The sequence below is a fragment of the Pleurodeles waltl genome, chromosome 7 (assembly GCF_031143425.1).
Source record: "Pleurodeles waltl isolate 20211129_DDA chromosome 7, aPleWal1.hap1.20221129, whole genome shotgun sequence".
NCBI lineage: Eukaryota > Metazoa > Chordata > Amphibia > Caudata > Salamandridae > Pleurodeles > Pleurodeles waltl.
Window position 1 is genome coordinate 1,470,083,578 of NC_090446.1, and position 12,500 is coordinate 1,470,096,077.

The 12,500-nt window shown below is 47.6% G+C and overlaps 1 protein-coding gene across 1 annotated transcript in view; it reads right to left on the bottom strand.

Moving 5' to 3' along the window:
• LOC138247080 (sialic acid-binding Ig-like lectin 13) overlaps nucleotides 1–12,500 on the bottom strand; it is a 329,775-nt gene that overhangs the window by 135,997 nt on the left and 181,278 nt on the right. The window contains exon 5 of the mRNA XM_069201827.1: nucleotides 8,279–8,572. Coding sequence (XP_069057928.1) covers nucleotides 8,279–8,572 — 294 coding nt within the window. The remainder of the gene's footprint in view (nucleotides 1–8,278; nucleotides 8,573–12,500) is intronic.

Consider the following 12,500-nt stretch of genomic DNA (forward strand, 5'->3'; position numbering starts at 1 on the left):
AGGGGTCCAGCAGGGCAGTCTTTCTTCTCCTTTAGTTCTTTTCTTCTTGAAATCTGGCGGGGATCTGAGGTGTGGGGGCAGGTCTGCCAGTTTTATCCTTGCTCCTGGGTGAAAAGCAGGGGGGTCCTGGTTCTCCAATCAGGTACAGGGTTGTCCCCCTGTGATGACTACTTCCTGGGAAGTGTGGCAAAAATCCATCCCAAAAGGCAACATTCTCTAAAAATCCAACATGGCTGAATCTGATTTTTGGAGGTTACATCTGGCTGAGCCCACCCACTGGTGTGGCTAAAAATCATAAACACACCCCTCTCCTGCCCTCTCCTAATCTAATCAAGGGGCAACCTAGTTGTCTGGGGTTGCAGGATGTGGGGGTGTTGCTGGTTGCTCCAAATGTCCTTCTCTGCCTTTGAAGACCAGTTTGGCAGCCCTCCCCCTTCCTGCCTCACCATCTGCTGAGGGGAGATTCTCTCCCACAAGCACATTCCTTTGTGTGAAGCCAGGCCACTTCACACCTCATCAAGGCAGCTTTGACTAAGCTGCTGCAGGCTGGCCAATCAGAGCACAGCAGCAAAAACAATGCAGGGCTGAAATTGGCAACTTTTTAGGTAAAGTCTAAAACTCTTTACCTGAACAAGTTATATTAAATCCCACAACTGGAAGTTGTGGGATTTATTACAACAATTAATTTGATACCAAATTCTTGGTATGCAACATTTAAGGAGACTTTAAAATTTAAAATAAAGTCTCCCCATTCTAGCCTATGAAGGCCATTTACTTCAATGAGGGAAAAACTAATTTGGCTGTTTTTACTTCACCAGGGTTTATAAATCTATTTTTATAAAGTCCCTGCTTATAGTTACATGGCACCCAGCCCTAGGGGCACATAGGGCACACCTTAGGGGTGACTTATATGTAAAAATAAGGTAGTTTAAGACTTTGGAACTACTTTTAATTCCAAAGTCGAATTTGCATATAACTTTAATTTAAAAGCAGCCAGCAAGGCAGGCCTGCCTTTAAAATGACACTGGGCACCTGAGCAGTGCACCTAGGTGTGCACCACCTATGCTGTGGTCCCTAAACCTACATGCCCTACCATATACTAGGGACTTATAGGTAGGTTAACTTAGCCAATTATAATTAGCTTAATTTGCATATCCATTTTACACAGAGCACAGGCCCTGGGACTGGTTAGCAGTACCCAGGGCACCATCAGAGTCAGGAAAACACCAGCATAAAGTGGAAAATGGGGGCAAAAAGTTAGGGGGCCTCTGCAATCAGCCCTGTTTTCTCACACAAGCCCCCCCCAGCCCACAGGCCCAGGAGACTCAGCCCCACCCTGGGAGAGTCTTCCTGGATTGTTAGGCGAGGAAGGCAGTGAAGAAAACTGGCTGTCCCTTTGCAGGGCCTACTCTGCCTTACATCCTCCTGTCAGGGTCACTCCCTCTGGGTAGTGAAGCCATCCCAACAGTGAAAGGACCCATCTCAAACTGAAACTTCCCTCTAGGGGGTCTTCCTCCTCTCTCTCTGCCAACTTGGGTAGTGAGGTGCCCACCTCCCCTACTCCTAACTTTGCTAGGGCAACACCTAGCTTACCCAAAGAGGTCACCCAACACTTGAGCAACCCCACCATGACCAACAGGGTCAGGGGGCCTACTTTGCTATTGGCCATGGGGTCTGCCTCCCAGGCCAGGTACAGTGCTGCCAGGAAGGCTAGCACCCAGCAGAGGCTACTGACAGCTGTCAGTACCCAGAACCACACCCTAAGCTCTCCACTGACAGGTGGCTGAGCTGCTTTAGGGGCAATTGTGGGTGTCCTGGCACCTCCCTTGCTGTCTAGAGTGGGGGGCTACCACCTCATGTGGCAGACACCCTCCTTCCACTCTCCCTTCTGTCAGTGCAGGGGCAACACCCTGCATCTGGACAGCTGCCTGACTACTCAGGACTTCCTTGGGGTCAGGGGAGGCCTCACCAGTGCCAACTCTGGGCTCCCCCCCTACTGGGGCAGAAGGCCTTTGGCTCCCTGGAACTCTCTTTAAGAGTGACCTACCCTTCCTTTTCCTCTTTCCTTTTCTTGGGGACCCCTGTCTCCTAACTGTAGGGACTGACTCCCCAGGACTTTGGTTTGGGGGGCACCCTGGGCGACCGCCCCATCTGGGACCAGACTCACCTCTGGGAGGTCATTGCCCAGGATACAATCTAAGGGGAGGTCAGCACTGACTACCACCCTAAACCAGTCAAGGATACCCTCCCTCTCTAGGGGCACTATGTCTACAGGTTTGGAGGTGACCTCCCCTGTGGCTATCCTGACTTTCCTTGTCTCTCCTGGGACATACATGTCTGGGGTCACTAACCGGTCACTCACTATAGTGTGACTGGCACAGGTGTCTCTCAGGCCAGTGGTAGGGATCCCATTCACTTGAATGTGGTGGAAGTGCCTACTCCCACCCTCAGGGATCACCAGCTTACCATCTGGTCCTGTCTCCCAGCTCAATGCTAGGAGGACTTCATCATCTGAGGAGTCCTCCTCTATGGCTACACTGGACAGCCCAGTGCTAACCACCTTCTTTGGACAGGCTGCATCTCCTCTGAAGTAACCTGTCTGCTGACAGTCAAAGCAAGCCCTACTGTCCAAGAGCTTTTTTAACCCTGGGTCTCCCTGCCTCTGCTTGTCAGAGTGGGAGTGGGATTTACTCTCCTCCTTCTTAGGGTTCTGGGGTGCAGAGGGAGTCTCTGTGGTGGGCTTACCACCTCCCTCCTTAGGTTTTTGGGGACCTGACCCCCCCTTCTTGGAGTCTGCCCCCTGGGACTTGACAACCACCCTGGTTCTCAACCACTCATCAGCTGCCTCCCCTAGCTCTCTAGGGTTGGTCTGCTTAGAGTCCACTAGATGCTGGCGTAACCTTTCTTGGGTACAATTGGTCAAGATGTGCTCTCTCATGATCAGATTGTATAACCCCTCATAAGTATTTACTTTGTTACCAATAATCCAGCCCTCTAGTGCCTTAAGTGTGGTGTCTACAAAGTCCACCCAGGACTGGGTGCTTGTCTTTTGGGTGTCCCTAAACTTGAGCCTATACTGCTCTGGGGTCAGACCAAACTTTTTAGTCAAGCAACTCTTCATACTGGGGTATGAGTCTGCATCCTCCCCACTCATGGTTAGGAGCCTATCCCTCCCAGAGTTGGGAACTAACTCCCAAAGAAGTGAACCCCAGTACTGAGGCTTGACTCTCCTCATCTGGAGGGCCCTCTCAAAGGCCCCCAGCCACTTATCTATGTCATCCCCCTCTACATAGGCAGGAACCACCCCCTTGGGTAATCTGGGGCAAACTCCCCCACCCATGAACACCTCAACTTCTCTGTCGCTGCCACCATCTCTTTTCTCTTTCTTTGCCCACTTTTTCTTTTCTAGGGCCAGCTTCTCTGCTTCCAAAGCTATGTATGCTAGCTGGGCCTCCAGCTCTCTTTCCCTGATGGATGGGTTCTCTCCTCCTGAAAGGACCCTCTTCCCACCACTAGCTTTGGGTCTGCCCCTAGTGACTGTATTTACTGAGGACCGTTCTTCCTCATCGTCACTTAGGCTCAGATGCCTTCCCTCCCCTGAGTGGTTAGAGCTAGCATCCTCCCCTTTTTCTCCCTCCTCTGGAGCTTCCTCTGAGTCTACCTCTTGGGCCTCAGCCCATGCTGTCAGGGATTTGATCAGGATTTCCTTCCTGAGATCAGTGGTTGCAGGCAACCCTCTTTCAATACGCAACCCCCTACGCTGGACTACTGTCAGTGTGGGTAGGCTAGCCAGATCAAGCTCCATGGTTCCCTAGTTTTGTGTCAACAAAAACTTTTTGCAAAAATTGGAAACAATAATTTAGAAAAATTACAAAAATTCAATAATAGAAATTAATCCAAATTAAAAATGTAATTTTTTTTAAAAAATTTTTTTTAAACAATTTTTGCACTAAGACAATTTAAAGGATTTTTAATTTGTTTTACTTAAAACTGTAACGTGATACTGAACACAAGTACAGGATCCCACCGCTGCCACCAAAAATGTTGGAAAATGGGTTATTGGTAAGGGCAGGTAGGTACCTACACCTAGCAACAAGCCACTAACCTCCACTTAGGTCCAGTTAGGTCTCAGTAAATTAACCCCAGCTCAACCCTTGGTAGCTTGGCAACGAGCGTCAAGGCTTAACTTAGGAGACAGTGTGTAAAGCATTCAAATATCACAAAACAGTAATTAAATAAAACACAGGAAACAGTTTAAAAATCCAAAACCAATTTATAAAAATAGTTTATATTTTTATCTTTAAAATGACACAAAAACGAATAAAATCGGATAAGGGGAACCGGAGATATGAATTTTTAAAGAATTATTATTTTTCTAGCGCTTAGAAACAAAAAGCGCCAGTCGGGTCATCTGGTTGCACCTCGACCGGGGCAAAGTCAAAGTTTCAGGCCGACCGCGATGGAGCCCTGCTCGGCTACAGGTCGCCGGAGGCCTCGGTTAAAAAGTTACCTTCTGACTTAGTCTTTATTTTGAAGATTTTCTTCAGCGGGACGAGTCTGCCAGTCTAATCCGACCTCCTGGAGCCCTTCTCCGGATACGCGATGCTGGATTCCTCGGTGGAGATTTTTACCTTCGGACTTAGTCGTTTTTTCGAGGTGAAAATCCTTCGACCGGGGTAAACCTGGATCTTGATCCGACGTCCATGGAGCCCTTCTGGGATATGATGGCTGGGAGGTCCCGGTCAACTTTTTACCTTCGGACTTAGTCTCTTTTTCGGAGATTTTTCTTTACCGGGGCGAACCACCAAATCAGGCCGGGTCGCGGTTGAGGCAAGCCGGCTAGAATTTCCGCGGCGGGTCGGTCCCTCTATGGAGCTTTTTTACAAAAATTCTCAAATCTTCTCCAAACTTCTGGGGCTTCACCCAGATGTCCTTTTAAGGTTCTTTTGGGGTCCACAGCTCACCCTAAGGGTCCAGAAGTTCTGAGATGGTCCTTGGGGGGTGCGGACTTCAACTCCCAGAAAGACTCTGGCGCAAACTCCTTTTTGGCCACTGGACAGTGGTCAGCTGGTCACTTTCTTCAGGAGTTGGTGCAGGGGACTCTGGTTAGCAATTTTTCACCTGTAGCAAACAGGGAGTCCCTCCTTGAACCAGTTGAAGCCAGGCAAAATCCTTCTTGTGGTGAAGCCCAAGTGTGCAGCTGGTGCAGTCCTTCTGAGTGCAGGTTCCAGGTGCAGGCCAGGGGTCCAGCAGGGCAGTCCTTCTTCTCCTTTAGTTCTTTTCTTCTTGAAATCTGGCGGGGATCTGAGGTGTGGGGGCAGGTCTGCCAGTTTTATCCTTGCTCCTGGGTGAAAAGCAGGGGGGTCCTGGTTCTCCAATCAGGTACAGGGTCGTCCTCCTGTGATGACTACTTCCTGGGAAGTGTGGCAAAAATCCATCCCAAAAGGCAACATTCTCTAAAAATCCAACATGGCTGAATCTGATTTTTGGAGGTTACATCTGGCTCAGCCCACCCACTGGTGTGGCTAAAAATCATAAACACACCCCTCTCCTGCCCTCTCCTAATCTAATCAAGGGGGCACCTAGTTGTCTGGGGTTGCAGGATGTGGGGGTGTTGCTGGTTGCTCCAAATGTCCTTCTCTGCCTTTGAAGACCAGTTTGGCAGCCCTCCCCCTTCCTGCCTCACCATCTGCTGAGGGGAGATTCTCTACCACAAGCACATTCCTTTGTGTGAAGCCAGGCCACTTCACACCTCATCAAGGCAGCTTTGACTAAGCTGCTGCAGGCTGGCCAATCAGAGCACAGCAGCAAAAACAATGCAGGGCTGAAATTGGCAACTTTTTAGGTAAAGTCTAAAACTCTTTACCTGAACAAGTTATATTAAATCCCACAACTGGAAGTTGTGGGATTTATTACAACAATTAATTTGATACCAAATTCTTGGTATGCAACATTTAAGGAGACTTTAAAATTTAAAATAAAGTCTCCCCATTCTAGCCTATGAAGGCCATTTACTTCAATGAGGGAAAAACGAATTTGGCTGTTTTTACCTCACCAGGGTTTATAAATCTATTTTTATAAAGTCCCTGCTTATAGTTACATGGCACCCAGCCCTAGGGGCACATAGGGCACACCTTAGGGGTGACTTATATGTAAAAATAAGGTAGTTTAAGACTTTGGAACTACTTTTAATTCCAAAGTCGAATTTGCATATAACTTTAATTTAAAAGCAGCCAGCAAGGCAGGCCTGCCTTTAAAATGACACTGGGCACCTCAGCAGTGCACCTAGGTGTGCACCACCTATGCTGTGGTCCCTAAACCTACATGCCCTACCATATACTAGGGACTTATAGGTAGGTTAACTTAGCCAATTATAATTAGCCTAATTTGCATATCCATTTTACACAGAGCACTGGCCCTGGGACTGGTTAGCAGTACCCAGGGCACCATCAGAGTCAGGAAAACACCAGCATAAAGTGGAAAATGGGGGCAAAAAGTTAGGGGGCCTCTGCAATCAGCCCTGTTTTCTCACAGTGCTAGTCGCTGTAATGCCCTTCAGAGTCTCATCAGGGGTAGTAAGCATTATATAAATGCAATTTAAACACATGTACCCAATGGACGAAGAGATCTGCTCAGGAACCACTGGCATCTTGGATGAACTTGGTATAGTGCACCCCTGCAGGCTCCTCTCTCTTCCCTCACCATCTTTAACAATGGACTCTCTAAAGAATGTTAAATACTTTTTCTCGGTCACTAACTTCCATATGAGATGACAGCAATGCAAGCCATCTCTGTCCTCCCTCTCCTCTTTAGGCAATAACAGGGAAGATCTCCTAATTACTTTATCCACAAAGGACCAGCGTTCAATAGTCAGTGGTCCCTAAACCTCAATATGTGACCTGAAGATAGCTCAAAGAGCAGTCTCTTGTTAACTGTTGGCACTTGATCACTGACTCGTCTTCCCTTCATCACACTGTTAAGGTGTGACTCAAGACAGAATAAGGTGTCACTCTGCCCTATAATGCGCCTCAGCTCCTCGCAATGGGTTACGAAGGCCTATACCAATGCGTTGACGACAATTCACCAAAATGCCAGGGGTAGCGGAAATTACATCACACGCCATTTCATTTTTACTTTCAATCACACACACGAGCTACACGTACACACCCATTCAATTATACACACACTCTCTTTTACATGAGCACAGTCTCACCCGCAAACATGCACACAACATGCATTTAAATGTCTTTTTGCCTACCTTACCTACCAAGGAGGATCTTATTTCATCTAACTGTACTCCATTTTTTATTACACTGATAGTGAATAATAATACAGAATTATTAACTATTAGTGTAATAAAAAAACTGATTGAGAACATGCAAGTGGAGACCCAAGCAAAGTCCATAAGGAGGAGTTGTCTCTTTATTCCTGGCACTGATTTTACAACCTGTGAGGCCAGGGGTTGCAGAAGCAGTGCCAGGGGTCGCAAGGGACAAGCTAGAGGTCGTAGTTGCGACCCCTGGCAAGCCCTAAGTGACATCTATGGCATTTGCAATTACAATAACAAGCATTTGCAATGCAGTAGTTCTTGCGTTTGCTCGAGTTAAAGCTGTTAACATTGTAAATTCCTATCTGGACTTTTCATGCCACTTAAATGGAAAATTAAGGGTAAAACAGTTTACATAAGCGAGCCGATTTAAGGCGCCATGACCGCCAAGAGCATGATCCCGAAGGAGAGACACAAAAGGAAAAAGAAGTTTGCTTGCAGTCAAACATATCAGCAATTGTGCAATTATCCATGTAACAGGGTCGATATCCAAGGCAGTAACCAAACTGCCCCAAGGAGGGACAAACACATTGCATTTACCAATGATAAGAAAGGACTTTTGAAAGCCAAGCCCATGAATGAGTGATAGTGATGGGCATGCGGTGGGTGTGTTTAAAAGCCCACAGACAAATTACAAAAGGTCCCAGTGCTTGCGCTCTCAGCCTCCAAAAAACCACTGTTCTCTTCATCCAAGGGCAGAAGAAAACTGAGATTTAAGAGAAAAACACCACAGTCTGGAGAGCAAACCAGGACACTGGAAGAAAAATGAGCTTGCGACCACCGAATGCTTCAGAGGTGCTCCTGTACCTGTAGTTAGAAATCTCCTGATTGGCTGCGCACCCCTCACGCTTCTAATGCAGATTACAAACATTTCAATATTACATAATACGATTTCTATTTCTCTGTAATATACACATGCAATTCCAATACTTAAAAAGTTAAAAGACTCACATCGAATGGACAATCTAATGGATTGAGTTGTTGTTTTGCCACTGGGATAAGTAGCTGAACACACAAAGTCCTCCATATGATGCTCTGCGGCAGGTGTATAGTTCAACAGCAACACAGTCCTCCATCTTCCTTCACTGAGTTCCTCGTGGTAAACCCTGCCATTGCTCATAATCTTGTCCCAGGCCAGAGTTGGTGGTTGGGCGGGGCAGGTGTGCTCCACAGAGCAGGTGATTGTTACCGGGAGCCCTTCAGACATTGTTCCAGGGTCGGTCACTGTTGGCTGTGCTGGGGTATCTGCACAAAAAGACAAATAGACACATTTGACCATCTACCTGATGAAGAATTTCTTTCTCAAGCTGTGTTTGGGCCCCAAATGATACAGGTTGTTTTATATCAGGATACTAAAGTATTTTGATCAAGCAGGGCAAAGGTTATTTGAGATCTCTTCACAAACAGGAATCAGAAATCAGGAGTCCCCTGCCACACGCTTTAGATCATGCCTAGCTAGCCTTGCGAGCTGGATGGAATGGAGCTGCCTCCAATTTTATGCGGGAAAAAGCGAAGTGGTAACAATTGGCAAGCAACCCTCCATCTGATCCTCAGCATGGTGGCCTGATGCCCTGTGCTGAGTGCCGGCACCCAAGACTGCAGTGAAAAATCTCGGCATCTGGCTGGACTTTCAACTGAGTTTTGAAAAACAGATCTCTAGTCTGACAGGTGCCTGTTTCGGCATTTTAAAGATGCTTTAGAAAGTCTTGGATCTATCGCCAATAGAAACAGGAAAACAGTGATACAGGCCATAATCATTCCACCAGGAGCAGACTCGTCGAACTCCAAGAAGTGCAGAATGCCACAGCACATCTGCAACTCCAAAATTCTCCTCCATGGGACCAGTTCCATAGAGGAAGGGAGTGGCCTTCAAAGCTGTGTCTTCTGTCACAAAATACTACAGGGCAAAAGCCCCCGGTAATTGCCTCCCACGGTGTCACGGTACTGTCCTTCTCGACGCCTTAGATCTTCCATGAGAACCAGGGCTTCAATCCCCTGAGTTAAGCAAGGATGGGCGGCTGCTCTTTCAGGTTACTGGCCCTGAGACTTTGGATTTCTCTGCCCCTAGAGCTTAGACTGGAAAGTCAAGAGCCAGTCTTCAGAAAAAAAAACTTAAAACCTGGCTTTTTCAGTCTACTTTAGATTAAAGCAGGAACCCATGCGGATGTAAGCTGGACCCTAACGCCGGGACACTCTAGTTGGAGTAACCAGGCACTTTACAAATTTCTTTCTAATAACATAATATAATAACCAGCATAAATATTCTATTACTGGCATGTCTGAGCGCCATATTTCTTGCACTGAGCGCTGATTAGGGTAACCGCTCTGTTGTGCACAGCTTGCAATGTTTGTTTTTAATCATTCCTCATGAAAATGTACCTCCTGGATCTTAGACTCAGCAGGACACCATCTTCACCTCTGCAGAACAGGTTCTGAGCATAAGTGGTGTCCTCCAGCCATGGCATTCCGATCAGTGTCCATGTGCCCATTACTCCACTCAGGGCCAGCCTTAGTGCTGGTGGCGCCCAGTGCCATAATGTTTGTTTGTGCCCACCTGCCTCCATGATATCCTTTCCATAGATTTCCTCACTACCACCCTTTAACAGCGCCCCTCAAGTCTCCATAAGCATGCTCTCTCACGTGTATGTCTGTATGCAGCTCCTTGATGAGAGGTAGTAGCGCACTGTTTTAATAAGTATTTTAACTTATAAACTGCGAGTAACAAAGGGATCTCTCTGACAAAAGCAATAACCTACTGGACTTTTCATATTATATCGACTTATGTGATCAGCCTGGTACACGTGCTTTGCAGCAGGCACTTTAACCCTCTGAGCTACTTTACGATGAGACAAAACTTCCACCAGACAAAATTCTATCTCTCTCCAGCAGGTCCAATAATCACCAGGGTTATCTTGACGTTTTTCTTGTGCTGGGATATTGCTGGAGACAAAGGAACGCTGCAGCAGGTGCTTTTAACCCCATATTAAAATTTAAAAAACAGCTCCTCGCACTCAGAAAGTCAGCGCCCGGTGCGGAGGCACTGGTCGCACTCCCCTAGAGCTCGCCCTGACTCCACTAGTAGTACCTGCAGGGCACAGTCCTTGGCTATGGTCTTTCAGCTCACCCACAGCACCTGCAGGAGATATCCCGTGGAGGTCAGTGAGCACAGGGCGTGGCCATGAGCCAAAAACAAGTGCCTATTGACCTGGAATTTAAACTTGTTGAACTGGCCATGCGCTATGGTGTGGTCTTCATTGATGCCCTGCTCACAGCGTCCCCCAATACTCTGAGAAGGACTCGACCTCAAAGCCTCACCCAAGTTCTCACTCTGCACATCCTTCAGCAGCGCTCAGTTGGTACTTGGAGCTAAGACCATCTTTCTTCTAGGCCCTGGCCTCAGCACCAGCTAGTCAAATTCTCTGTCCCCACAAACTTTTGCAGGGCACATCTATAGCACCTTGTAAAGAGAATATGGCCTTAGTACCTAGACGTTGTTGATGTGCCTTGAAAGGGATGAACACGTGGTATGGCTTTTGGCTGCATTTTGCAACTTGTGTCTCTAAGGATTACTGACTGGGCGTGGTCCTCGAGTGGAAGAAGTGCTTTTCACACATTCTATAGAAAATATGACCTTAGGGACTCCCACTCAGCTCCCCCCAACTTGACAAAGTTCCACACATCTTACCAAAATCAAAGAACTGTCGAAATATGGGTATGCAAAGGTTTATGACGGTTCTTCATAAAAGGCCGCAGTTTTTGCAAAGTGCGCTCCGCTTGGAGCACGGAGTTCGGCAAAAAACTCTGACTACCGGTCAATGGAACAGAGTTTACTGGTGCGCTCAAAACTTAATTTTGTGAACAACTAAAGTAATCCATCCCTCGTTCATAGATTCCAAAGCTCCAATCACCTAACTGACTGGTCATACTCTTTTTCCACGCACGCCCCTTCATGAGTGACTAGATCGTGTTTGTGATTGGCTAAAACTTCCTTTCTTTTTTTGGCCAACTGCAAGATAGATGCGGAGAGCGTGTCCCTCTTCACAACCATCGGGCTGAGAGAGCAGAAGCCTCGGGAGACGCTCAAGAACGAGGCGCTGAGCGCGCTGCCCTGGGACTCGTTGATTCAGGTACAGCCAAGGGGCGCTTTGTTATGCTTCTGCAGTCATGGGTCCTGCATCGCCGCTGTCACACAGGGGACTGCCTGCTAATTACAGGGGCCTCAATAGCAAAGTTACAGCCAGGGACATGACTGGAAGTAATGAGATAGCTCAGTGGCATGATGTACTTGCTGCGGAGCTCTTCGTGTGTGCCAACCTCCTGCAAGGGCATAGCTATCATCGGTGCAGCAGGTGCAGTGGGGCCGGGGCTCAGAGCCCTGAGGGTCCAGTGCTGTATTCTATAATCTCAACATTGGCCAAAAAGGCCTTTTTCCTGGTTTGCACCAGGACCCCTGGCATCCTTGCTACGCCATTCACCTCCTGGTCACCTTTTTCCATTCAGAGGGGAGGGCGATTTATCCGCTAATCCTACTGGGATCTGACAAATTAATATTTATTAAGAGCAGCCTGGACTGCAGGGCTGGTCCATGGGCCATATAGGTAAGTGCCCCCAGTGTTATCCGAAGGGGGCAGTATATTGACTCTACAATCCTTAAATATTGGCCAGTTGCCAGGGACTGGCATGGCATGATACCATGCTCCTAGTATGGCCCTGCTGAATGACTCAAGACGCTTGGATAGTGTCGAGCCTTTTCTGAAGCACAGACGCTTACTTCACCCTGACACAGGAGCGTGCCTGCATCGTCAATGCCTCCCGCAAACCAGAACAAGCTGGTATGGGGATGAAAGGACCCAGCATTATGGTGTCGCACTGTATAACAAGCATTTGCAAATGCAATCGGTCTCGCATTTGCTTGAGTTAAAGCTACTAGCGTTATAAACTCCTAACCAGACTTTTCTTGCCACATAACTTGAAAATCAACAGTTTCACATAGGCGAGCCGATTCACAGCGCCATGGCCGCCATGAGCATCAGCGATAATGAACGACACAAAAGGAGAAAGAAGTTCGCTCACAGTCAAACTTACCAGCAAAAGTGTGTTAGAAATGGGGTTTTTGGTTGGCAGTCAGGTTACCTCCTGTCCAAGCAAAAGCCCTCACTCTAGTCAGGGTAAG